The sequence below is a fragment of the Lepus europaeus genome, chromosome 5 (assembly GCF_033115175.1).
Source record: "Lepus europaeus isolate LE1 chromosome 5, mLepTim1.pri, whole genome shotgun sequence".
NCBI lineage: Eukaryota > Metazoa > Chordata > Mammalia > Lagomorpha > Leporidae > Lepus > Lepus europaeus.
In genome coordinates this window covers 82,965,951-82,992,338 of record NC_084831.1, presented here as the reverse complement: position 1 = coordinate 82,992,338, position 26,388 = coordinate 82,965,951, and the positions used below count along the sequence as shown (strand labels likewise).

General features: G+C 40.3%; 1 protein-coding gene across 1 annotated transcript; it reads left to right on the top strand.

The window, feature by feature from the left end:
- Positions 1–6,436: 6,436 nt before the first annotated feature.
- Positions 6,437–25,966, top strand: LOC133759137 (guanylate-binding protein 7-like). The gene is made up of 11 exons (XM_062190105.1): positions 6,437–6,509; positions 8,817–9,012; positions 10,062–10,189; positions 16,867–16,976; positions 17,177–17,373; positions 18,731–18,976; positions 19,920–20,200; positions 21,447–21,659; positions 24,285–24,387; positions 24,707–24,900; positions 25,745–25,966. The coding sequence occupies exons 2-11, from the start codon at positions 8,823–8,825 to the stop codon at positions 25,964–25,966; spliced, it is 1,884 nt and encodes a 627-aa protein (XP_062046089.1). The 5' UTR covers positions 6,437–6,509; positions 8,817–8,822.
- The last annotated feature ends 422 nt before the right edge of the window (positions 25,967–26,388 follow it).

Here is a 26,388-nt window from a genome sequence, read left to right as displayed (position 1 = left end):
AAATACTAGCAAATTGTATCAACAACCACATCAAAAAGATCATGCATCATGATCATGTGGGATTTATACCACAAATGCAAGTGTGACTCAACATTCATAAATCAATAAACATCATAAATCACATCAACAGAATGAAAAACAAAAAGAATATGGTCATTTCAGTAGAAGCAGAAAAAATAATTGATAAGATTCAATGACTTTCATGATAAAAAAAAAAAACTCCAAAAACTAGGTAGATAAGTAACATACCTCAAAATTATAAAGGCTATATATGACAAACCAACAGCCAATATCATAGTGAATAGAGAAAAGTTGAAAGCATTTCCTCTCAGACCTGGAACAGGGCAAGGATATCCAATTTAACTGCTGTCATTCAATTAGTACTGGAAGTTTTAGCAAGAGCAATTAGGGAAGAGACAGAAATGAAGGGCATCAAAACTGGAGAAGAGGAAGTCGGAGTATCCATACTTGCAGATGACAAAGTTGTACGTGGAAAAACCTACAGTTTAAATAGAATTTATAAGCCAATTCAGTAAAATTGTAGGTTATAGAAGAGACACACAAAAAACAGTTGCTTTTTATATGCTAATGATGAACTCACTGAAAGAAAGATCAAGAAGTTCCATTCACAATAGCCACAAAAAATCAAATATTTAGGAATAAATTTAACCAAGAAGTGTACAATTAAATTTTTTTTTTAAAAAAAGATTTATTTATTTGAAAGTCAGAGTTACACAGAGAGAGAAGGGGGGAGAGAGAGAGAGAGAGAGAGAGAGAGAATGTCTTCCATCTGCTGGTTTACTCTCCAATTGACCACAACAGCCGGAGCTGCGCCAATCCGAAGCCAGGAGCCAGGAGCTTCTTCTGGGTTTCCCACGTGGGTGTAGGGCCCCAAGGACTTGGGCATCTTCTACTGCTTTGCCAGCACCCATATGGGATGCCAGAACTGCGGGCAGCGGCTTAACCTGCTGTACCACAGTGCTGGCCCCTTTGTTTATTTATATTTTTAAATATTTATTTATTTATTTGGAAGTCAGAGTTACACAGAGAGAGGAGAGCCAGATGAAATTATCAAACATCGATGAAAGACATCATCAAGGCCCCAAAAAAAGGAGACATCCCTTGTTAATAGATTGGAGAAATCAGTATCATTATTAGGTGTATACTACCTAAGGCAATCTACCAAGTCAATGAAATCCCTATAACAATACTAATGACATTCTATAGTTAAGCCATGATTGAGTTGGACTCTCTGATGCTCTTGGATCACTGGGCACTCTGTGTTTTACACTGTCCTTGACATTCTCAGGGGCTCTCTTGAACTTTACCTTGGTCCTTTGCATACACATGTGTAGAAGAAGATATGTGGTCATTGGCAGGTATCAGATTATTTGGGTAATAAGAGTATCCTTGGTGGTTGTGTAGGGAAAGAGGGCTCTTGAGTTAGGGTTAAAAAAAAGAGTGGACTTGGGGTGAATTCCAGGATTTTAAACCTCTCCCTTGAAAAACAAAACTGAAGGAAACACACAATTTAAACAGACCAAAAAGAGAAAGAGTAGTGGTATGATATATAAGATATGGAAAACACTAACCAATTATCAGTCTCTTCTGTGCTCCTAAACAGAGGCAGGGGAGTAAATCCAAACAGGACCCCTACTGCAGGCACTAGTGAGGGGCCAGTACATCACAGATAATGGGGAGGGAGAAGAAACATAGAAGAGAACAGCCCCCCTGGGCAAGGGACTCCCAGCCATGGGGGGCCCCTTCTCTGTGCTGGGAGCTTTTGTTGCTTATCGAAGATGAGTTCAGTCACTGCTTTGCTTTTGTATTCTCTCTGTAGGACTTTTCTCTTTATTTCTATATTGAGCAACAAGTCCACAGACAAGGGGAAGCAACTCCTCAGCCAGGACAGGACAGTTGGAAATCAGGAAGCCAAACTTCCCACAGCCACAAATTTGAACTGAGGTTTTGCAGTACAATGAAAAATCCCTATATCAGATTCCATGCTGTGTGTTCATTGACTGTAGCAAGGAGACAAGAACTTTTAAAAGCCTGCCTGCCCCTGGGGAGGTCTGCTGGGTGAAATGGGAGTCACAGTGGGGTTCTGTCGGGAATGCTGGTCTGGGTGTTAAAGAAGGCAGGAGTCTCTGCACTGGGCATACGGAGAATAGCAGGTTCTACCCTGGCACTCAGCACAGCTGGCAGAGGCTACTGGGGCAGCAGTTGCCTATGCCTTGTTCCTTTAAGGAGTTCTATCCTCTTCATATCTTCTTACCCTTCCCATATTGTTAACCCCACTGACTTCATTATTTATACCATCTCTTAACACAACTAACAAATGCTTTGTTATCAATTCAGAGGATGCTATTCTGCAAACTCTCCAGGTGATTATTCTAGTTAGGAGCAAATTAGTGTTCACTAATCACCCCATGATTGAAAATTGGGATCACTATCTACATACACACAGCACACTGCTGAGATGTTCTGAAATATGTTAAGCAAATTATCACACAAATACATTAATAATAGCCCCAATTCCAGTCTGCTCATGTCATTCAGTTATTTCCCTCTGATATATCTGCAAGAGAGAGTATTTCTTTTTTAAAATTTATTTATTTATTTTAGAGGCAGATTTACAGACAAAGAGAGGGAAAGACAGAGATAGAGGTCTTCCATCTGCTGCTTCATTCCTCAATTGGCCGCCAAAAGCCTGAGCTAGGCTGATCCTAAATCAAGAGCCAGGAGGTTCATCCTTGTCTCCCACATGGGTGCAGGGGCTCAAGCACTTGGGCCATCTTCCACTGCCTTTCCCAGCCATTAGCAGGGAGCTGGAATGGAAGTGGAGCAGGCAGAACTCAAACCAGAGCATGTGTGGGATGTTGGCACCACAAGTAGAGGCTTAACCTACTATGCCACAGCACCAGCCTGAAAGTGTTTCTTCTGACTTTTGCAGCTCTGTCATAATCTAGCTTTTATCCAAGCCTATAGACAAAACCATCCCTCATTCCAAAAGGCCCTTCCATCTAAACTTTCCTTATATGAATAGTTCTTCTGTGCCCAGTGAACCCTAATACAACAGTGCCTTGCCTATAGCAGGTGCTTACGAAACATATGTGTAACAATAAATGGCCAGTTGAAAATAAACACCCAATAAATAAGTTATCTAGAAATGATTTCTTTAAATTTTTTCTTAAAATGGAAAACTCTCCACAGTCATGTATGTGCACTTCTATAGTTATAAAAATACTTTATATTCATGGACTGACATTCATGACTCACAGAAAATAAGGAAAAAAATCATTAATCCACTCAATGAGAGACCAACACCTTTAATTTTGAAGTATCATGGTATATACAAATTGCAGATTTATAAACATAGCCCTCAAAACTGATCTGCTCAATGTTAAATCACTCAGCCAATGTTTCCAGTTATATACAGGAACAGATTTGCTTACTCTGGAAAGGGGTTTGATGGTAAGCAGGAAGTTCTGTTATTCCATAAACACTCACCAAAGTGTTCAGTTTTTCCTGGCCCATGTTTTGGTGACCGAAGTAAACAATAGATTTGATTGGTCAGAAGAACAGGCACCTGATTTCTGAGCATTCGTTCCTTTTCAAAGAAACCATTGCTTGCTTTCACTATCATTTTCATTTGTGAAAGGATATAAAGTTTCAATATGTGTCCTGAAACAGATACTAGAGTTCAGCTTCCTGGAAAAGCTGCAGATGAATTTACTTCTTGTGATTTAAAAACACTGACAGTCTGTTCATCAAAGCCTCTGAAAGAACTGTGTTTTTTGAAATCCAGTCATTTACAGCTAAATGGATGAATCTGGGAAATATCACACTTAATGAAATAAGCCAGTCCCAAAGGGATAAATATAATATGTTCTCCCTGATCTGTGACAACTAAAGAGCACCCAAAAGGAAAGCTGTAGAAGTGAAACAGACACTATGAGAAGCAATTGCTTGAACAGCCATTGTCCTGACTGTCGAGGAACCCTTTATTATTTCACTTTATCTATATTTTACTCTTTTTTTCCTCTACTTATTACCATTGGCTGAACTCCTTACTTAACATAGAATTAATCATAGATATATTAAGTCAATTGAAAATAGATCCCAGTTAAAAATAAGAGTGGGAATGAGAGAGGGAGGAGCTATACAGATCAGCACACATTCCCACAGACCTACCCCTAAGAGTGAAGCTAAAAATTTGTCATGGAACTCCAAATCCCATTTAGCTTGGTGGCACTAATCCCATCTTATGTGATAAAGTGATTGATCATATTAAGTATGGAATTGATCATATACATAGGACCATCAATCAAAGGGATCACATAAATAAGACCAAGTGCCTGGTAATCACAACAGATACCATTACAAAGGAGAGAAAGTTCCAACATGGGAAGCATTCCTCACAGCAGACTCATAGAATGGCAAACACCCTAAACAGCACTCTGACCTCAGAATCAGCCCAAAAGGCCTGACTGAAAACACCATGAGAGCATTACAGGCATGAAAAGCCAAAAGACATATTGGTAAAAACAGTTCTGCATGGAGGATCTCTGTGAGTGAGACCCCAGTGGAAAGAAGGGGTATCAAAGAAGGATGTGCTTTCCTCTGAAGGGAGGAGAGAACTTCCACTTTGCATATGGCCCTGTCTAAAAACCGAAGGAGTTTGTGAACTCAAAAGGCTTCCATAGCCTTGGCAGGTCATGTCAAGAGCCTTGAGTGGTCACTGACATAAAAAATAAGAATGTTAATTGTTAAATCAACAAGAGGAGTCACTCTGCACTTACTCCCCCTGTTGGACCTCTGTCCTTAATGAGGTATACTATGAGAATTATTGGTAAAACATGCCTTCAAACTGTACTTTATACTTTGTTTGTTTGTGTGGGTGCAAATAGTTGAAATCTCTTCTTAGTAAAGAGCTGGTCCTCTGTTTATAAAGTCAATTAAAAATGAATCCTAACGGAAAAATGGAACTGGAGAGGGAAAGGGAGGTGGGATGGGAGTGTGGGTGGAAGGAGGAATTGAGGGAAGAAACACTAGATTCCTAAAAGCTGTACATATGAAAATTTGTATTCATTATTAAAAACCTTCAAAAGAAAACTGTGTTTTTGCCTCATGCTTAAAGTAGTCCATAGGGTCCAAATGCTACCAGACAACCGGGATATAAAAGAGCCAACCATTCTGCTTTTGACCTCAGACCTGAGGTTTGAAGGCTGTTGGCAACACAACAGGGACCAACATCAGCAGAGTCATTTGAAGAAAAAGGGAGATTGAAAAGCAAACAGAGTTAGAACAGAGGGAAAAGATCCAGGACAAGAGGATTCAGTATAAGGCACCAAATAACAATACATCACTTCAGGCCAGAGCTGCACAAGTTTCCCATCTTTAATATCCAAATAAATCCTGCAAGGTAAGGGAAGACAGGTCCTCGAGGCAGATGTCTGCTGTCTTTCCTATGGCTGTGCTATGAGGTGTACGTGTAGCACCCTAATGCTCCGTTTCTACCGTGTCTATTGGGGACCTGCTTTCTGAAGAGCAGTGCAGGGGAGTGAGAGGGAGACACTGCTGATGTAGTGCCCAGATCCCAGAGGCTTGAACTAACCAGCAGCAGGGAGGGACCATACCTGCAGGAATTTTCTTACTCCCTCAGCTCTTCCACAGGCCCCGTGTGCAAACAGCCCAGTGCTCACTCCTGGGTTGGGTGCTGCTGTCCCCTCTGGCACAGTATTGATGGACAGCTCCCCTCTGCCCACCTCATACACTGAAGTCTGTCACCTTTGATTATGTGAACGCTGTGACATCTAAGGAATGGAAAGGATTGTCCTTTTCAGTGGGAACCTAGAGGGTCCGGAGTGGGCGCTCCCAGGGAAAACTGAGACACGTTCTTCAGCTTACCTGAGCCACCCTCGCAGGGGCTGGGAGGTGTGAAGGGGCCCTTTCTGAGGCCTGCCTGGAACACAGGGTGCTTGCTTGTGTCTCCTCAGCAGCTCCCAGCAGCAGCCAGGGTGGGCGCCCCCTCCAGCGGCCCCTTGCCAAGCATTTCCGGATTGCATCTCTGACACAGCGCTTGTCCCTGCCAGGCCCTGGGCAAGCCCCTGGACCTGTTCTCCAGGGCAGTCGGCTTGTCCAGCAGTGTGCGTGTAACCCAGGCGGTGCCTGCTGTGGCCACCAGAGATGTGGCAAGGATGCTGTTGTCTGAGTGAAGTAGGCCATTTGGACACAGGCACAGCGGCTCCAGCTGAGAGAAGCAGGGGCAGAGGTTCAGAAACTGCCAGGCAGCCTGGACCTCCCTGGAGCCGCATCCCACAACCAGGAAAAACTTAGCAAGTGTGGTTTCGATTTAGATTCTCCTACTGACTCTTAGTTGAAAGGTGAGGAGGTGTGGCTTATTTTCCTCTCTTCAAGAGTGTTTACCAGGAGCCAGACCAGAAGCAGAGCCCTAGAGGTGAGCCTGGGCAGCAGAGAACTTGGCCTTGACTGTGGCGCCCTGGCCGGTGAGTGCGCGGCGGTGCTTGGTCGTCCGGACCCCTTCCCTTCTCTGACAGCGACCACCACGGATTCCAGCTTAGGCTCTGCGCGGGCGGCGGGAGGACAGAGTCCAGGACCTTAGCATGTGGCCCGCGGAGGCTTTCTCCCGGAGGCTCGGCGTCTCTGCCTGGTCCAAAGGTGGCGGCATCTTGCCCCGTCTCCCAGGTATGCGCTGAACCTGCTGGGGCTTCCACCTGGGGCTGCAGCAAAAGTTCCAGAGCGGGACTTGGAAGAACAGATCTCACCCCCCTCTACATAAAGGGCCAGAGAGATCCACCTTCAGCCCCCTGCGGAGGCGCTGCTCTGGTTCACTTCCAGCGACCCCTGCTTCTCTGCTCACTCCTTTCCTAGCTGCCTGCCCCCTTCTGTGCATTTGCAGAAACTCAAAGCTCCCACCTTAGACAATTCTAATCTCACAGTTTGACCTTTCTATATCAGTGACAATTCTGGAAAAAAACAGAGAACCTAATTCTTGCTTTTGGCATTCTCAGAATACTTTGCATTAAAGAAACTAAGAAAAATTTAGAAACTAAAAAAAAAAAAATTCTTTCCCCAAACTATTATTTACTTTGAGTTTAAAAAAAAAAAAAATCCTGTAGTTCATTTTGTTTCGTGCACAGCAATGAATAGCTCTTGTTTCACTTCCCAAATTCTGTTCCCATCTACTTACAAAAAATAAGAGAAATTGTACAGTTAAAGGTTCTTAAAAAACAACTTGCTTGTTTTTTTAATAGATACCCATGATGTTTATGATTTCTTGGTAATTTTCATCTTAAATCACAAATTGGAATGTATTAATGCGTTTTTTATAGATTTATTTATTTATTTGACAGGTAGAGTTTACAGACAGCGAGAAGGAGAGACAGAGAGAAAGGGCTTCCTTCTGTTGGTTCACCCCACAAATGGCCACTAGGGCCAGCGCTGTGCAGATCCAAAGCCAGGAGCCAGGAGCCTCCTCCTGGTCTCCCATGCAGGTGCAGGGGCCCAAGCACCTGCTATCCCAAGCCACAGCAGAGAGCTGGACTGGAAGAGGAGCAACCGGGACTAGAACCCGACGCCGCAGGCTGAGGATTAACCAAGTGCGCCATGGCACCGGCCCATATATTAATACATTTTAACTTGCTTGTTGTAGGAAGAAAATATTATCCCTGAAAATTTTAAAATATTTTCACCGAGGTTCTGTTTTTCTCAGCATCACACGAATGAATCAGGCAGTCATTATTGCTTTCCTGTAACACTGATAAGAAAGTGTATGCTTACAAAGGTGAAGTCCATTTCCAGGCAATGGGTGTTTGAACCCTAGGGTTGCACCCTGGCAGTCCAAGAACAGCATCTGTGCTGTGACATCCTGGGACAGCTCTGGATTCCTGTTGCCTGACCCATTCTCTCTCTTCACCAGGATGAGGGATTCTGTCATAGCTGGGCAGATCCCAGACACCTGGCTCCTGCATCTCTTTCCCCATCACTGACAGCCAGGTAATCTGTTTATCCCAATTACAGAAATTCCTGGTCCCGGTATTTATCCAGTTACTCCAACCCTTCATCTTTCCTGCTCATGCCACACGAGTCACTGAACCGGACCTCATCGAGGTCTGGGATCCAATTCACTGGGAGACTCTCTCAGGGATTTCTTCCCTGACTATCCAAAATATAAACTCAATCCCCAACCCTCCCCATTCCTACTCTCTGCATATTTTCTTCTGAGAACTTATCATACTTAATCTGCTTTCTTTTCCTTATTTTCTCTGTGTATTATCTGTCTCCCCTCACTAGGGGAGAGCTCCAAGATACAGGAATTGATATCAATTCAGTTCACTGCCTAACACTGAGCACTTAGAACAAGGCCCAGTAAATAGCAAGTACTCATGAAATATTTGGGAAATTAATGAGAGACACAACTTTTCTGAGATGTCTACAATCTTTTTCTGAGCACTCTTCTTTTCCTTCATGTCATAATCTGTTTCTACTTACCCCCAAAATATTATATTAGTGGTCTTAAGGTACTGACATTAGCAGTTTGCCTTTCTTCTTCTATTCTTATAGAACCAAGGCAGAGTTTTTAGAGTTCTTGTAGAAACCATAAGACATTGTTCATGAGGCATGTGTCCTAGGCCTTGACACGCTGGAGGAAAGATTTTTCCTTTAGAGATACAGAACATAGCAAATTGACATACATATTCCACAAGCAGAAACCCCACATGCATTTTGTCAAATAAATACTAGCTATGACTTCAGGATATTATTTTCTAATAAATGAATTTTCTGGGTTATAGGTTACCATGGCAACTGAATTCACCATGAAGGCCCCCATGTGTCTGGTCGAAAATCGGAAAGAGCAAATGATAGTGAATCCCAAAGCATTGGAGATTCTTAACCAGATATCTCAACCTGTAGTAGTAGTGGCCATCGTGGGATTGTATCGTACAGGAAAATCCTACCTCATGAATCGCCTTGCTGGACAGAAACATGGTGAGTGTGGGCCTGGGACAAGGGTCATTTACTTGACACCAGTGACAACACATGCCCATAACACCTTGTCTAGTGTCACTTTAAAGAAGAGCGTGACTCCTTCCTCTCCCCCAAAAAAAACCCATCTAATTCTCACCTCCAAAGTTTTACCTCAATCACGTGTCCAGTAAATCTCATTCTTTAGTCCATTAATGAAGAGTTCTCCAACCTTTTCAAGAGATCCACTCCACTTCATTTTCTTTGCATTTTTACTATTTATTTATATTTATTCGAAGAGCAGAGAGACAGAGAGACAGACAGAGATCTTTCATCTTCTGGTTCACTTCCAAATGCCTCAACAACTAGGGCTGAGGGAGGCCAGAAGCACTTAGAAGCCTATCCAGGATTCACAGGTGTCTGGCGTTCCACAGTATGTGCTAGTAAAGAATTTATCAGAAGCAGAGGTAGAACTTGAACCTAGCCACTTTGATATGTATTAAATTTGTCCCAAGTAGCATCTTACCCATTGTTCCAACCACCTGATGGTCATCTGAATCCCTTCTACTGTAATCTGCCTAGGAGGTGAGGTACAGTAATTACTTCCTTTTTCCTCTTATATCTGTTTTTCATAAGCTATATATTTAGTTCAACTTGCACATAAAATTTTAAAAGTTTTTAAAAAGTAAATATTCAGGAGCATGCATAGTAGAGTTACTGTATATCCAATACTACAATTGAGCTACAATGCCTTCTATTTTGCTTCATGCCTTCATAATTTATTTCCCCTTCTCTTTCCATTTTAAACATATTGCAATATGTAAACTAATACATATAGAAGAATATATAACATACATGTGTACATAAAGTTAATAAAGATAAAGTGAATGGTGCATAATCAGGATCAAGAAATAAAACTTTATCAACATCAAATGGGCCAAAATACCTCCTTACACTCTCACTAGAGTTCATCAATATTTTGGTATCTCAGGCCAGAGTGTTGTTTAGGACATCTGCCATTCTATGAGTCTGCTGTGTATCTCAGGGATTTTTAATTGTCCTCTTCCCTTCAGGCTTCCCTCTGGGCTCCACGGTGGAATCTGAAACCAAGGGCATCTGGATGTGGTGCGTGCCCCACCCCTCCAAGCCAAACCACACCCTGGTCCTCCTGGACACTGAGGGCCTGGGCGATGTGGAAAAGGTAAAGCACCCAGAATGTTCTCTGCCCTCAACTGTGCTCTTACAGTTTAATTGGCACATCATTTCACTTTCTCTGACACATTTCTCTAAACTGCAAATCTAACAATGAGCCAGGAAGTTAAAATCCTGTTTCTTCAGACTATCTTAGTAGCCTCAAGCACTTTGATATATGATGAAGAGAGATATGGAAAAGGTAAGGTCCAGAATGTTCTCTACTCTCAACTGTGCTCTTACATTTTAATTTGCCATATCACTTCACTTTTTCTGACACATTTCTCTTAATTGCAAATCCAATAATGAGCAAGGAGGTGAAATTCTGTTTCTTCAAACTTCCTTAGTAACCTCAACCACTTTGATATAGGATGAAGAGAGATTCTTCTTACTCTTAATGCTGGAGTAATTATTTAATTTAATGAATACGAATGAGCAAGTCAGTTCTAGGACTCTGCACTAAGTACCAAAGGTAAAACTGTAATAAGGTAATGGGTCGAGCCTAGTTGTAGAGACTACAACACAATCTGCCCAGAGTAGCACCAGTGCAAAAGCGGGAAACCAATCTGATCATTTGAGTTAGCAAGAGCTTCCTGAGAAAGCTCTATTGCATTAGATCAATAGAATCTACAAAAAATGGAAGGTTGATTGAGTTGGAGGTAGCGACTATGAAAATATGGTTTCTGTGAAGAAATCTGTTTAAATCATCTTTAGAAAAACTTCCGTTTATTATTACATTTTTAATCCAAGTCTCTGAACTTTGGTGATCAATTCTTAACTGATTCCTTTGAAACCATGAACTGTACCCTCCCCCAACCAAAAATCATGTATTGGGTGATTTTAAGCATTTTGTCTTCATAGTATTAGGTGCAATCATTATTTTCATTTATTTATGAATCTCAGTCTAAATTACAAGAAGCAGCAATAGATGTTTGACTTCTCTTATGTTGGGAGAAATGCACCAACTTAGAAATCAATTTTAAAAATTCAGTTTTAAACTATTCATCTTTATGTAATTATAACCAATATGGACTATTGATTTTTAATAAATAATATTTTCCATGAATCTATACATGTAATTAAATTTGTTAAGGGATCAAAGCAAAACAAAATATAAAGTGGTGCAAGAGATACTACTGGCTGACCTTGTGACTCATACTGTGACAGGGTAATGCTTTCTACATCTTGACAGGAATCTCATTTCCAGCCTCCCCTCCCACTCCAGCCTGTGTACTCAGCACTTCCATCAAGTGGGATAATTTTGTAATGCCTTTATGTGACTGTGAGCCGAAAGTTCCAACTTAGCCTCCCTTAGTTCTTTGCCTGCTGGATCCCTTCATCTTCACAAACCCTTTTTCTATCTATCGACTCTTCAAATCTCAGCTATTTTCTATTTACTGCCATCATATTCCAGCCACACAGAATCCCTATTTATTCTGAATTCAGGGTAATTATTCACATCCTTAAGCCTCCATATCTTCACCTTTCTTTTGTTGGTTTAGTCTCGTCCAACTTTGGATTCCACTCATAGGGAGGATTATCATTTTGGTTATATTTGTATAGTGATATGTTTGTTGCTCCTCTTGAGGTAAAAAATTGTCATATGGAACTTCATAAGAATTAAACAAATGCAGAGTCTCTGCTGGTGAAGAGTTGTGAACTTATTGTGTAGGATTTGTGTCCATGTTATAGTCATCATCAAGAAAAAAGTTTACAGTGGGATACTTCTTTTTTTTTTAACTTTTATTTAATGAATATAAATTTCCAGTGTACAGCTTATGGATTACAATGGCTTCCCTCTCCCATAACTTCCCTCCCATCCGCAACCCCATTTGCATCAAGATTCATTTTCAATTCTCTTTATATACAGAAGATCAATTTAGTATAAAGATTTCAACAGTTTGCACCCACATAGAAACACAAAGTGAAACATACTGTTTGAGTACTAGTTATAGCATTAAATCAAAATGTACAGCACATTAAGGACAGAGATCCCACTTGAGGAGCAAGTGCACAGTGGTTCCTGTTGTTGACCCAACAAATTGACACTCTAGTTTATGGCGCCAGTAACCATCCTAGGCTGTTGTCATGAGTTGCCAAGGCTATGGAAGCCTTCCAAGTTTGCTGACTCTGCTCATATTTAGACAAGGTCATAAAAGACAGAGTGAGGATAGTAACCAATGATCCTAAGAGTGGCATTTACCAGGTTTGAACAATTATATACAGCATTAAGTGGGGAAGAGGACCATCAGCACACACAGGTTGGGAGTAGAGCCATTGGAGGTAGAGTAGAGGTTATAATTACAAAGGAATGAGGCCCAAGTGCACTAGACAGGGCCTAGAACAAAGGACAGAGTCATTATTAGAGGAGCTAAGAAAGGTGCTGTCTAAGCTACAAGTAATTTTTCTGATTGAGAGGCAAATAGAACCTGATAGAAGGGGCTTGATAATAATCTGGTGGGCTTTAGGCCTTGTAAATTCAGAGGCCCAGACCTATCTATCTCTTCACATGGGGTATATCCTAAGGGAGGTGTGAACCTCCTAGGGGAAGGCACTCTGTTGACTTTCATTACTTGGCTGGCCTGGGAGGAGAGCTGGCCAGGTAAAGGCAGGGGGCATCTCTAACAGGAAATTGACAGTTCTGCCTGCAATGTTGCTGACCCTATTTGACCATCCCCTCAGCTGCAGTGGTCACTTTGGAAGTTGGGCTGAGTGAAGGGCTTTTCAGCTTAGAGCCAATAAGATCTGTGGCTCTGACCTGGGCATCCTTCGACTCCAGGGCAGGTCCATTTCCAGTGATCCAACTCTTGGCAGAGCTGCCAGGGCTCTTCCCAAGCTGACTTCTGCTGAAGCCCAGGCTTACCACATTGAAAGCCACTGCAGTGGACTGGCCTGTTGGGTCTCCTTGAGGGCAGATCAGTGTACAGATCAGCCAGTAATAGGCCTGCCACCCATTGCTTCTGATGCCTAGCTTTCTTTTCCTCCTGGTTTTTGTTAAAGCAGACCAGAGGATGCAAGTCAAGGGAGTGCCCGTGTCCCATCTCTAATCTTCGGTGGCCTGAACTACAAGTCTATAGTCACAGGCATGTTCTGTAGTAGTTTTTCTAAGGTAGACAATGCCCATGAGGAAAATTATATTCTCACTTTAAAACTTTCTTTCCCTTTGGTCTGAAAGGGAGGTTTTTTCTACTTACTGTATACTTCGCTGATGGCGAAGTGAATCTAGCTATGAGATTATTATTTAAGTTCTTATTTTGGCTATGCTATTACAGAAAAATGTTAGCCATCTCTTTTATAAGGTCTAAAGATTAAATTGTGCGTCCTACAGATTCCTTTATAATAGAATTAGTTTCCTACCTTGAAGAGAATAGAGAAATGAAAGAACAAGTTGGGCTTAGAATAGAGAAATGAGGGAGCAAGTCCTAGATCGCTTGCTGACAATAGCAATATCACATGAATACTTAGCAAACCGTTTAAACCATTAGATAACAATTTATTAAAACATTTACCAGAAGGTCCAATGCCTTCTATAAATTTTAAGAATCATGTATTTGAAAACACCGCTTAAATATCTAACATGGTGTAGTTTGTTTAACCAGTAAACTTAAGCACAACCATATAAAATGTTTTTAGTTTCTTTCTACCAACAAGTATAAAACATATGATGCAGAGATTCAGGTCACACGAATTAAAATGTATCTTTGATTGATTTTAGCAGCTTAAATTTATGGACAATCTTATCTATAAGCCATTTAATATAAAACTCTTAATAAAATTTCCCCATGTGGACATACAATATGTACACACATATAACATAGCATAATAGACCAATATAACAATTTTAATAATAGCTTTTAAAATCTTTAACTCTTTTTGTAGATTGCCAATTGATTTGAATTGCTTTTTGTTTTTAGTAACCTCAGTTAAGCATACTTTCTCTCAGTTGGTACTGGAAATACATTATTGGCTTCATCTGTTTACAGAGCCATCCCAAAGTACTGAATACAATAAAAGTGGCTGGAAAAAGTCCATAGGAACCTATAGGCGGACAGCTAAACACAGAACCAACAACGCTTTAATTTTATGAGCAGCACATCATATATGACTGTGGATGACAAAAGACTTTAAGTCGCCATGTTTAAAATTATAAACTCATCAACCAACAAGAGGCACTTGCTTACTTCACAGTTTTTTGAAAGCACCTGTAGGATTTTACAAGTATTTAACCCTTTAGGCCTCTGGGGCTTTCTCATTAAGATAACTATCATGTCTAGTAACACAAGATCATTAGACTTTTTAATTCTCAAACATTGGTATTAATAGCATTTTCCATTATAGAAACTTAAAGTCTGGTACCACATCACATCTTGACAGTACTTCTAATATAATCCAAATAGCCTGATTAGTTGGTGTCTCTATAAGATGAGAGACATAGGTCCTTCGATTTTTTCAGTTGGGCCCAAACTGGAAAAACCAAAGTCCAGGATTTAATGGAAATTTTAGAGACCAGATTGTTTGAAACTTTGATTTTTTGAATGTCTGTCAAGAATGCCAAGAAGGCTCAAAATCCAAAATATCTGGTTGAAATAAGATTCGTTAAAATCATGACATAACATAGACCAAATTTGATCATTGTTACAAGGTGATTATTCAAATCTTTGAAAATAAACACATATTTAAATAACCCATAGCTCTTAATAAAAATTTAGCTGTTTTTGAACAATTAGAATTTAACAGACATCAAGAGAACATAATAGATTACTTTAACACATTGCTTTAACAGAGCATCAGAGTTTAATTCTATGTCAAAGAGAAATTGAGCTTCCTGTGATCTTTTGCTGTGAGGTTTCCTTCCTTTACCTTCTTTCATATTGGTGACCATGTTTCTGTGTTTCTGTGTGTAATACATCTTTAAGCATCTTTTGCAGGGCAGGAGGAGTGGCAACAAATTCTTTCACTTTCTGTTCGCTATGAAAAGTCTTAATTTCACCTTCATTCACAAATGAGAGCTTTGCAGGATATAGTATTCTGGGCTGGCAGTTTTTCTCTCTTAGTACCTGGGCTATGTCTCGCCATTCCCTTCTAGCTTGTAGGGTTTCTGATGAGAAGTCTGCTGTGAGTCTAATTGGAGATCCTCTAAGAGTGATCTGACGTTTCTCTCTTGCACCTTTTAGGATCTTTTCTTTATGTTTCACTGTGGTGAGTTTGATTACAACATGTCGTGGTGAGGATCTCTTTTGGTCATGTTTATTAGGGGTTCTATAAGCTTCCTGTACTAAGATGCCTCTGTCCTTCTCCAAACCTGGGAAATTTTCTGCTAGTATCTCACTGAAAATGCCTTCTAATCCTTTCTCCCTCTCCATGCCTTCAGGAACTCCTAGAACCCGAATGTTGGGTTTTTTAATAGTATCCTGTAGATTCCCAACAATATTTTTTAGATCCTAATTTCTTCTTCTTTTCTTTGGTTTGCCTGTTTCCTTTCCTGTTCTCTGTCTTCTAAGTCTGATATTCTCTCTTCTGCTTCGCGCATTCTGTTTTTAAGGCTCTCTAATGTGTTTGTCATTTGATCTATTGAATTCTTCATTTCATTATGATTTCTCGTCACTATCCCAGTTTCTCGTTCCACTAGTTGTTTCATTTCATTTTGATTCCTCCTTAATATTTCATTTTCACGAGAGAGATTTTCTATCTTGTCCATTAAGGATTTCTGTAGTTCAAGAATTTGTTTTTGAGAACTTCTTAATATTCTTATCAATTTTTTGAGATCCACTTCTTGCATTTCTTCGATCTCATCATCTTCATAATCTTGAATTGGGGTGTCTTTTTCATTTGGGGGCGTCATAGTGTCTTCCTTGTTCTTGTTAGCTTGGTTTTTGCGTTTGTTGTTTGGCATGTTGGAGATATTTGGTTTCTTCACTGTGGTGTTTTTTCTTGTTACACTATGGCTCTATATTAAGTGTACTGTCTGCTTTCAGTGGAGCCTTAGAGGCTTGAGATGAGTGTGGACTGCGAGCTGTGTTTGGTTCCTCTGGGTTGAGGGTGTGTCAAAGATGACACTCCCAGGTTAGGTGTGGTAAATCTCTCTTTCTTTTTTTGATTTAAAAGGGAAGTAATTCTGCACAGCTGAACGTAATTGGAGGTAGTTAGCAGGCAAATGATATACCCACAGGAGCCAGAGATCTGAAGCTCTTTCCCAAGGACCACACAGGAAATCTCTGCTGCCCTCAGTGTGGGCTCCAATTCTCCTGCAGTCTCCCACTGGGTTGCCAAGTTAGATCCTAATCTCCTGTTATTTCACCCCTCCCCCCAGAGTCAGGTGTTTCTGCTAGGCTCAGGGCTGGTGCAGACCTGAGGTCGCCCTGCTTATGATGTATGTCCAAAATGGCGCCTGCTCTGTCTTGCTTGCCTTTGAGTTACTTCTATACTTACTAGTAGACACTGTGTTTAAGCACTTTATTAAATACTTGGACAGTAACAGTGTCCTTCATTTATTTGAATTATCTACACAACTGAGTGTGGTCATAGTATATCAAGACTGCATTTCATTTTTGAATTATATTTGAAATTTGCTATTTGTCTTAATATTCAGTTATAATATAGCCAAAGTGTGAACAAGCAGCCAAATGAATGACAGATGAGTAAATGAAGAGTAGATGTGTAAGTCTCTTGTTCTCATTTGCTTCCCAGGGAGACCCTAAGAATGACTCCTGGATCTTTGCCCTGGCCGTGCTTCTGAGCAGCACCTTGGTCTACAACAGCCTGGGCACCATCAACCACCAGGCTCTGGAGCAGCTGCAGTATCCTTCCAGAAATGGAACTTCCATATTTCATTGACGTTAGGAGAATGGCAGTTGAGACTATTTCTTCTTTATGTAACTAAGTTTTCCTGAATCATTAAGAGTGGACACAGGGAAAAGGGGAGTGCTTTCCAACTTGTTTCTAAGTGAGATGTAGAGTGTGTGGTGTAGTTTTTTTTTTTCCTTAACTGAGATTTCAGCTTTGTTACTGAACTCACAGAGTTAATCAGGGCAAGATCTTCTCCCCCATCTGATGAGGTAGAGGACTCCGCAGAGTTTGTGAGTTTCTTTCCGGACTTTGTTTGGGCTGTACGGGATTTCACCCTGGAACTGAACGTGAAAGGACAGCCCATCACAGAAGACGAGTACCTTGAGAATGCCTTGAAGCTGATTCCAGGTATCAGAGTGTGCTCTGGGGATGGCTGATTTAGTTACAAGGTGGGGTCAAGCAGGACTGTCCAATAGTACTTGAAATAGATGTTTTTTTCTGAGACTGGATTGAAGCCCAAGCTAATGATGACTGGTGATTGATGGATGGGCATGATTTTAAAAATTATTATTGAAAAATTTTAGAGGATGAGATTTAAACTCAATGAGGAAATTTAAAGTTCAATGTTGGATCAGCAATTTTTGTCCAATCAGCAAAATTAAAAAAATGAGAACTGCAATAAATGCTTTTACTTCTAAGACTCATATATTTGTGATACTTAACAAGTTCAAGCATTTCTCTTACTCTATTCTGAGAAATATAGATCAACCTGGAAGTTATTAAACACAGAATCACTAGGTAATCAAATGAATCTAATGACCTATTTGTTGAAAAGAAGTTTCACTACCTATGTTTTACTACCGTTGCATGCTGGATCATTTATAGATGCATAGTTTTATCTTCAATAGTACAGGGAAGAAATATTGCTATGTACCTGCACTGATACAGTCATTTTGTCTTATTTATGACACCAACTTCTTCATCCTTAGGCAATGTTTGTTCAGTTTAGTATTATCAATTTATTACACAGATTGTATTTAGAAGAGTAGAGAAGTAATAGCATTTAGAGGGACTATACCCTTATTTCCTTCTTATTGATTCTTTTAATAGCTATTTATTTTGAACAAAATACATGCCACAGAATCCCTCTTAAGTGTCTGTCTATTCTAATACAAGCTGACATTGAGAATTAGTGTGGTCTTCAAATTTTATTGAGATTAGCTTTACATTGAAGGTTACTGCTAAAGTAGGCTATAAAATAATAAATGGTGCATATATTTTTTGGTCATGTTTATGAATCATATTTCACTATTGACCTGAATGTTTTCTGTTTTCATGCAGTTTTGAAATCATCACATTCTTATTTCCAGCATTACCTTAAAATTCTTGTTTCTTTTCTGACATGGAACTGCATGTAGAAATGTGTCTGAAATATGTGTCTGAAAATATTTGTTAATTGATTCTTCAAAATCAATCTTTGAAAATAGTCTCTCTACCCAACACAACGCAAGAAAAAAAGGATCTATGCTAAGTTTTCTCTGTTGAAGTGGGTACCCTCCATTCCACTACAGAGTAATTCCCTGAGTCTCAGCTCTGTGTAAAAAAGGATTCCCCATGCTTTGTGTATATTAGCATGACTACTTTGCACATTTGGATAAAGGAAAATTTACAGACATGGGAGCTGCCATATCACAGAGATTCCTGGAAGTCCTTAGCCCTTTGTTTGCTGTCTCTTCAATGAATGCTCTTTTTTATAATTCCACAGAAACGAATGCCAGAATCCAAAATTCTAACAAGCCTAGAAAATGTATCAGGTATTTCTTTCCAGAACGGAAGTGCTTTGTCTTTGAATGGCCCACAAATGATAAAAATCTCTTAGTCCATATGGACAAAGTGCCAGAAGACAAACTAGAATTGAATTTCAAGGTGCAGTCAGAAAAATTCTGCTCCTATATCTTCACACATGGGAAGACCAAGACCCTGAGACAGGGAATCATTGTCACTGGAAATCGTGAGTTTCTTTTGTCTCAAAATATGTCTCCCTGTGGTTCAGTGTGTGTGATGAAGTTGTGATTCTTCTGTGGGCTTGTCAATCAGTTTGTTTGCTTCTGTAGGAATATAGAGAAGGAGATGTTCCTTCCACACCTACAAATGATGTTTCTTAGTTAAGTTTTCCCTATAGGGGGAATTACTGAGGCCTCAATTATCTCATGAAGTGAATCTAAATATGATACAAACACCAAATTTTATTAATGGGGCAAATCTGCATGTGAGAAGGCCTAAAGAAAATCAGTTTTTCAGTGAGGAAGCCTAAAATACTGTCGAAATTAATACCAGTCAGAACATAAACAATAGTCCATGAATCCAATGCAACCTCATCAAGATTTTGGGAATAAAAATTAAACCTATGCCTACAGACAGGGCCAGTTTCATGGACATATAACCACAGTCTCCTGCTAATATGAGCTCATGCTTAGTTCAACATGTTGTGTATCTGGTCCCAAACACCAGAGGATGTATTTAATAAGTGGACTACCATTTTATTTGGAATGAAGACACATAAGTACATGATTTTCATAGTTTAATAAAATTTTACTTAATTTAAATGGAAAAGAATTTTTCTAGGAAGCTCTGAATCATATTCCTTAAAATCAATGATCTAATTTTAAATTTTGATGATTTTGAGAACCATAATAGAAAGGGTGAATAGAAACAAGAACCATGTTGTAATACAGAGAAGGATTCACAGAGTAAGGTGGGAAAGGAAGAATAGAAGGAAAAGCCAGAGGGGGGAGAGAGAAGAAAAGGAGGAGGAAGGGAAGGAGGAGGAGCAGGAAAAGAACACTTCAATATAAGCAGAACGGTTTTGAAGTTTGGGATGCTGATTCATAAATCCTGTGAAAACAATGAATGTGAACTGTGTATTTATTCCCTCAACCTTATTTGTTATTCAGGGCTGGGCAGTCTGGTGCAGATGTACGTAGACGCCATCAACAGCGGCGCCGTCCCTTGCTTGGAGAACGCAGTGACAACTCTGGCCCAGCGTGAGAATGCTGCAGCCGTGCGGAAGGCAGCCGAGCTCTACAGCAGGCAGATGGCCCAGCGACTGGTGCTCCCCACAGCCACGCTCCAGGAGCTGCTGGACCTGCACGCAGCCTGGGAGAGGGAAGCCGTTGCAGTCTTCATGGCGCACTCCTTCAAGGACGACAATGGGGAATTCCAGAAGAACCTTTTGGTAAACATCTGAACATCTACCCTTGCCAGCGACAGCCTTTCTGGATGACACCTAACGTCTGTCTTTTCACCCTGGGATCATCCCCCTACCACAGTAGAAGGCATCCTGATTCTTGAGAATGAAAGAGCTCTATGGGCTACAGGTCACCCTTTTTCTAAAGGACAGACACTTAATTATTCGGTACAGCAAAATGAATTATCATGAGTTAACAGCTTAAACAGCACACATTATATCATGCAGTTCTGTTTGCAGACATGCATGTCGGGGTGTCTGGGTCCTCTGCTCAGTGTAGACAAACGGAAAGAAGGTGTCACATGGGATTGGGCCTCAAGTCTCCAGGGAACCCCTCCATCTTTAAACTAGTCATACTGCATCAAGCAATTCTCTTGCTTCTAATTTTCTGGTTTCCTTTTCTGACACCAACTAGAGAAAAATACTTTTAAGGCATCATGTGATTGGATAATGCCAGATAAGTTCCTTCGATTGTAAAGTCAACTTTTGCTATATATCATGATCCAATCATAAGAGTAACAGATATTGTATTCTCAACCCAGTGAATATGAGGAATGTGGACACCAAGAGTAGAGAACTCTTATGGAAAACCTTAATTCTATTGACTGCAGGCACCTTCATCAAAAATTTATCTTTCTATCCATCTAGGCCTAACAGAAAAATGCAAAAGAGTCTCTCAATTTGTATTGAGGAAACCCAGTTGGATTGTAACTTTCAAATACAAACAAAAAACTCTTTTCTTATATATTCATGAATTCAAGCCATCATCGAAAGCATTTATAAAGGGTTCAAAAGTTGGTTCAAAATACACCTAACCAATTAGTGAGACATTATTGCATATATTCCTATAAATTCCTATAAATTTCTGTCTATAGCAATCCACATGCTCTGAGGAAATTTTAATTGCAGTCAAAATTTACCTTTCTATTGTTAGTCTTGGTGGCCAGGCCGCTGTTAATCTTATTATTTATTAAAGAACCACAGAGCTCAGGGCCTCTGACCCTCATTTACAGATATTGAGCCTGAGCCTATCCCCCACGAGAAATACATGGCTTTGCAAAGATTAAACAGGCAATGACCAGAAGTAACAGTGAAGTAAGTCTCCTGACTGCAGGTCCATTCTTTGTTCTGGTCCACTCTGAGGCCGTCCAGATCCTCCTGCGAAGTGTATCACAGGTGGACCTTCCCTGCTACTCATTCCTTTCTAATGTGTGAACCGACATTTCCCTGGCAGGAAACCACAGAGCAGAAAAAGAAAGAGTTCCTGCTGCAGAATGAAGAGGCCTCTGTCAAATACTGCCAGGCTGAGCTTAAACGGCTCTCAGAGTTCCTGATGGAAAGTATTTCAAGAGGAGTTTTCTTTGCGCCTGGAGGCCACAATCTCTACTTAGAAGCAAGAAAGAAGGTTGAAGAGGAGTATGAACTGGTGCCCAGGAAGGGAGTGAAGGTGAGGAATGGGGGGGGAGTTGGTCAACAGAGTGGAGTTGTGGGATCTTTGGTGCTTGTTTTGAAAATGAAGACCACAGCATCACGGCAGAGGGAAACATTTGCTATGGTCTGGATATTAGTCCTCCAGGGTTGATGTTTCTGAGACATCGTCCTCACCCTCATTGTGGCCATGTGAGAGGTGATGAGAACTTTGGGAGATGGAGCCAAATGGGGCCAAATGGGAGGTTCTTAGTTCATTAGGGGCTGCCTTCAGAGGATATAAGGTCATAGATCCCATGGGACCCTGAGTTGCTTCTGAGATGGATATGTTATGGATCCCTGAATGACTCTCTGGCAACCTAATATCTTCATTCTACACATTCCAGTGTGATGCTATCCTCTGTGAGAGTCCGAGCCATGCTCAGGCAGGTGCTGTGTCCTTGAATCTTCAGACTGTGAGCTAAATACACCTCTGTAAATCAACCCATTTCAAGGATTCTTTTAGAATCATGGAAAACAGGCTAATTCTTCCATTTTGTAAAAAACACTATTTTAAGATCCATATATAGTTATATATTCCTAGGTAACCTATGAATATTTTTTTTCCCAGAGAGAAGCTCGAATCAGAAATCCAGGTGTGAGAACCATTTCTTTGCTTAGTTTTCTTTCTCTTTTTTCTCAAACAAAGGATAGTCTTTGTGTTGAGTGAAGAAAACTATTTTCAAAATGATTATGATCTCATCTGGGGTAGATAAATTCATACTGAGTTGGACATGCCATGGATCTGGTTACGCTAGTGGTGTGCACTGATAGTAATAATGACGATGATGATGACCTTCGTGACATTCACTCCCTGTACCAAGTACAGTTTTATGTTATTTTATTGGATCATCAGTTTAATTGCCAGAATACTATAAATCAGGTACTAACATCGTCTCTATGATATAGGTATTGAACAAGAGTCACAGAAAAGCTAACAATTTGCCTTCTGTTAACCCACTTAGCAAGTAGCCCAGTTGACCAGGCTGGTCTATCAACTTGGTCACTAGAAACTCAATTATTTACTTCTTTGAACCAGTGAATAGAAGACCTCGCTCTCTCTCTCTCTCTCTGTGTGTGTGTAACTCTGACTTTCAAATAAATAAATAAATCTTTAAAAAAAAAGCTGTTATTGCTTTGTGGTAGACTTGGAATTCAAGTTGGAGGATGCCTGAAGTTTTGCTTTTTGTGGGCAGTTGGGGAGTTAACCAGCAGATGAAAGATCTCTTCCTCTCAAACTCTCCCTTCTCTCTGTTATTCTTTCAAATAAATAAAACTAAATCTACACTTTTTTAAGAATGGCTATGATTTATGATTCAAAATTTAGGAAATATTGATAATGTAGACAAAGGGGGACCCTTACACAGCTGTTGGGGGAACAGAAACTGGTACAATCATTATAGAAACAGAATGAAGAGCCCAAAAAAGATAACACAAATGGAGCATTACCTAATATTCATTGGTTAGAGGAATGAGTATTGTTAAAATGTCCATAGTACCCAAAATAGCATAAAGCTTCGTGTAATCCCTATCAAAACTCCAATGACACATTTTACAGAAAATTACAAGAACTATCCCAAATTTCATATGCAAGTGCAAAATACTGAGTATGCAAAAACAGTCTTGCTCCATTTGTGTTATCTTCTGTTTCTTTTCATCACTGGACTAATATTTACAGAATATAGATCTATACCTTGAAAATGTATTATTAAGTGTTTTCTTTTTTCTTGCTTTTGTAAATGGATTTACTTCTTTAATTTCCTTTTCAAACAGCTAGTTAGTGCTATGGATTATTTTATGCTGATTTTATATCCCACATTTTTATCAAATTTGTTTTTTTAGTTTAATAGCTTTCAGTGGCCTTCTGAATGTATTTCCAAAGGAAATAGAATCAAGAGATATTTATACTCTTATGTTCAATACAGCAACATTTGCAACAGCCAAGATAAGGAAATGGCCTCAGTATCCATCAGTGGATGAAGTATGGAGAAAGTATTCTATATGATTACACACACACACACACAGGAACATCATTAAGTTTTTAAAAGAAAGAAATTGTTTCATTTATGACAATATGAACAAACATGGAGAATATTTTGGTAAGTGAAATGAAACAGACCCAGAAAGACAAATACTACATGATTTACTTTTATATGAAAGAAAAAGAAATGCCAAGCTCATGTTAACAGGGAGTAAAATGAAGATTACCAGGCCTGGGAAAAGATGGAAAAGGAATATAGTGGTCAGAAATTATAGACATTCAATTATGGGATGCATAAGTTCTATACTTCACAATACATCAGGGTGTTTACAATGAAGTTGACATATCATACACTTATATTCTGGTAAGAGAGATCACAAATGTCCTCACTGCAAAAAAGCAAAAGCTTTACGTTGGCTGTGCTTGGGGGTTGTGGACGGTGGTGGGCAGCATCCCGGGAAAGGATGCTGCTGGGATGCTCCACAGGGTGTCTGTGCCTCACAAAAACCTTGGAGCTTCAGCCGTGGCCTAAGAATGCTGCAGAAAATACATAGTCAGATTTGTACTTTTAACAGGCAGTAATTTCCACATCATAAGTACTTTTCCTCCTTGCTGGTTTCCCAGGCAACCGAGGTGCTCCAGATCTTCCTGCAGTCTCAGGCAGCAGCAGAGAACTCCATCCTGCAGGCAGACAAAGCTCTCACTGATGGAGAGAAGGCCTTAGCAGGTACAGGGGCAGGGCTCAGCTCACAGGACGGAGGGGAGGTTCCTGACATGAACTCCTGAGAGTTGAAGGAGAAGTTTTTCCTGTTTCATTTCTTCCACTGCACTTCCTCTGTCTATTGAGCACATGGTCTGCTCAACCTGAAAATAACAAGGGCAGTTGGGTTGCACATCGAGCCAATCAGTGCCTCTCTGGCACATTCTGAAACATCCTCTTGCTGTTTAGGGGAAGAGCTTCCCCTCCCACTTGCAGCGTTGCTGTCAAAGCTGCCTGGTCTTGAACTTAACAGTTTTTCTTTTCTTGTTAATGCATTGTGAAACAGCTGAGGAGGCCAAGAGGGAGGCAGCTGAGAAAGAACGGGAAGTGCTAAGACAGAGGGAGCAGGAGATGCAGCAAAAGATGGAGGCTCAAGAGAGAAGCTTCCAGGAGAACATCGCTCAACTGAAGGAGAAGATGGAGCGGGAAAAGGAGGACCTCCTCAGAGAGAAGGAGAGGAAGCTGAAGCACAAGCAGAAGGTGAGTCTGGGGGCTGGGCGGTGCCCGGGGGATAATGTTCTGGATCCTGGGGAAGAGCGGGACCCGATGTCAGGCACAGGTGTCATCCCAGAGGGAACCTAAAAGACAATTGTCCCACTGCAACCTCAGATACACCTGGATCCCCCTGAAGCACGGAAATCTAGGAGGGTCCAGCCCTTTCTGGAGTGTTGGACTTTGGAGGCACAAATGACATTCTCCTGGGTTTGGGGCTGCAGTTGTTGCTCCAATTGTGAAATGGTCTCACTAAGCCCCTATGCAATGGGACCTAAGTCTACTGGTGCTTGAGATTTCTGGAACAACGCTCAAAGAGACTGAAATAGGTTTATCTGGTCTGAAAATATCAAATTTGACCTGATAGAAAATGGAGATCTGAATCTGGTGCATTGTTTCCAGATCTGCCTGATCATGCTTTATGACTAAAGTAACACATCCTTTGTCCCAGCGTGGGTTTGATAAGCTGTGTCCTGTGTGGTGTCAGCACTGCTCACGAGTTGCTAGAGGAGCTCAGCTGTGCCTCCTCATGGAATGAGAGCCAGTTAGAATTTAATCCACATTCTTTCCCAATGAGCTTTCTTTGTGCCTATACAAAACTCCCCACTTTCTCCTGGGGAAATGGTGCTAAGGAAATCTCACAAAAGTTAAACCATGGATTTTCTCCTATTCAAGTCAAAACTCCTGGCTATGTTGGAGGACAAATTCCACAAAAAAAAACCTCTAAAATGGTAGAAAAATAGACATGTATGCCTAAATACTGACATAGTTAAATGTAAAACTCTTTTGCTTAATGAAAATGTTTTTGAAAAGTGGACTTTCCATTTCATAGGCTCAAAAAGACATGCTTACAGAAGGATTTAAAAAGGAAGCTGATATGCTAAATAAAGAGATCAACCGGCTAACAGAAGAGATTAAAGCAATTAAAAATCAAGAACAAGGGCAGTATTCAGCGCTTCTTTTAACCGCGGGTGCTTTGTTTGGTACTGTAATGAATACGCTGCCAAATGCAGATATTTTAAGGCCATTAAGAGTGACTCTAAGAAAGGTATAGGCTGAGATTTCCTGGGCAGGAAAATATAAAATGGGCTTTCTTCTTCATTTTAATAGCATAACAGTATTGCTCATTGTAAAAAGTATGTATGTCATCGCAGTTTCATTAAAATATTTTAAAATGAAATATAATTATTAAAGGATATCAGAGCTTTGTATCCTAAAAAGACAACCTCCATTTTTATTGAATTATTATGATGAATTAGGATGTCAATTGAAATATAATGAAATTATTCATAAAAACAATTTGAATGAAGCTGAAATGCATGGCAAGATGAAGAAAAAAAAGCACAATGGAGATATTTAAGTTGTGATGAGCCTTGTATATCAATGAGTTTAGAACAGCAACCACATTTTCTAACTAGCCAAAATAAAGAGTGAAATGCTTAACTTTAATGATAATAAAAGATATGCAAAGTAAAA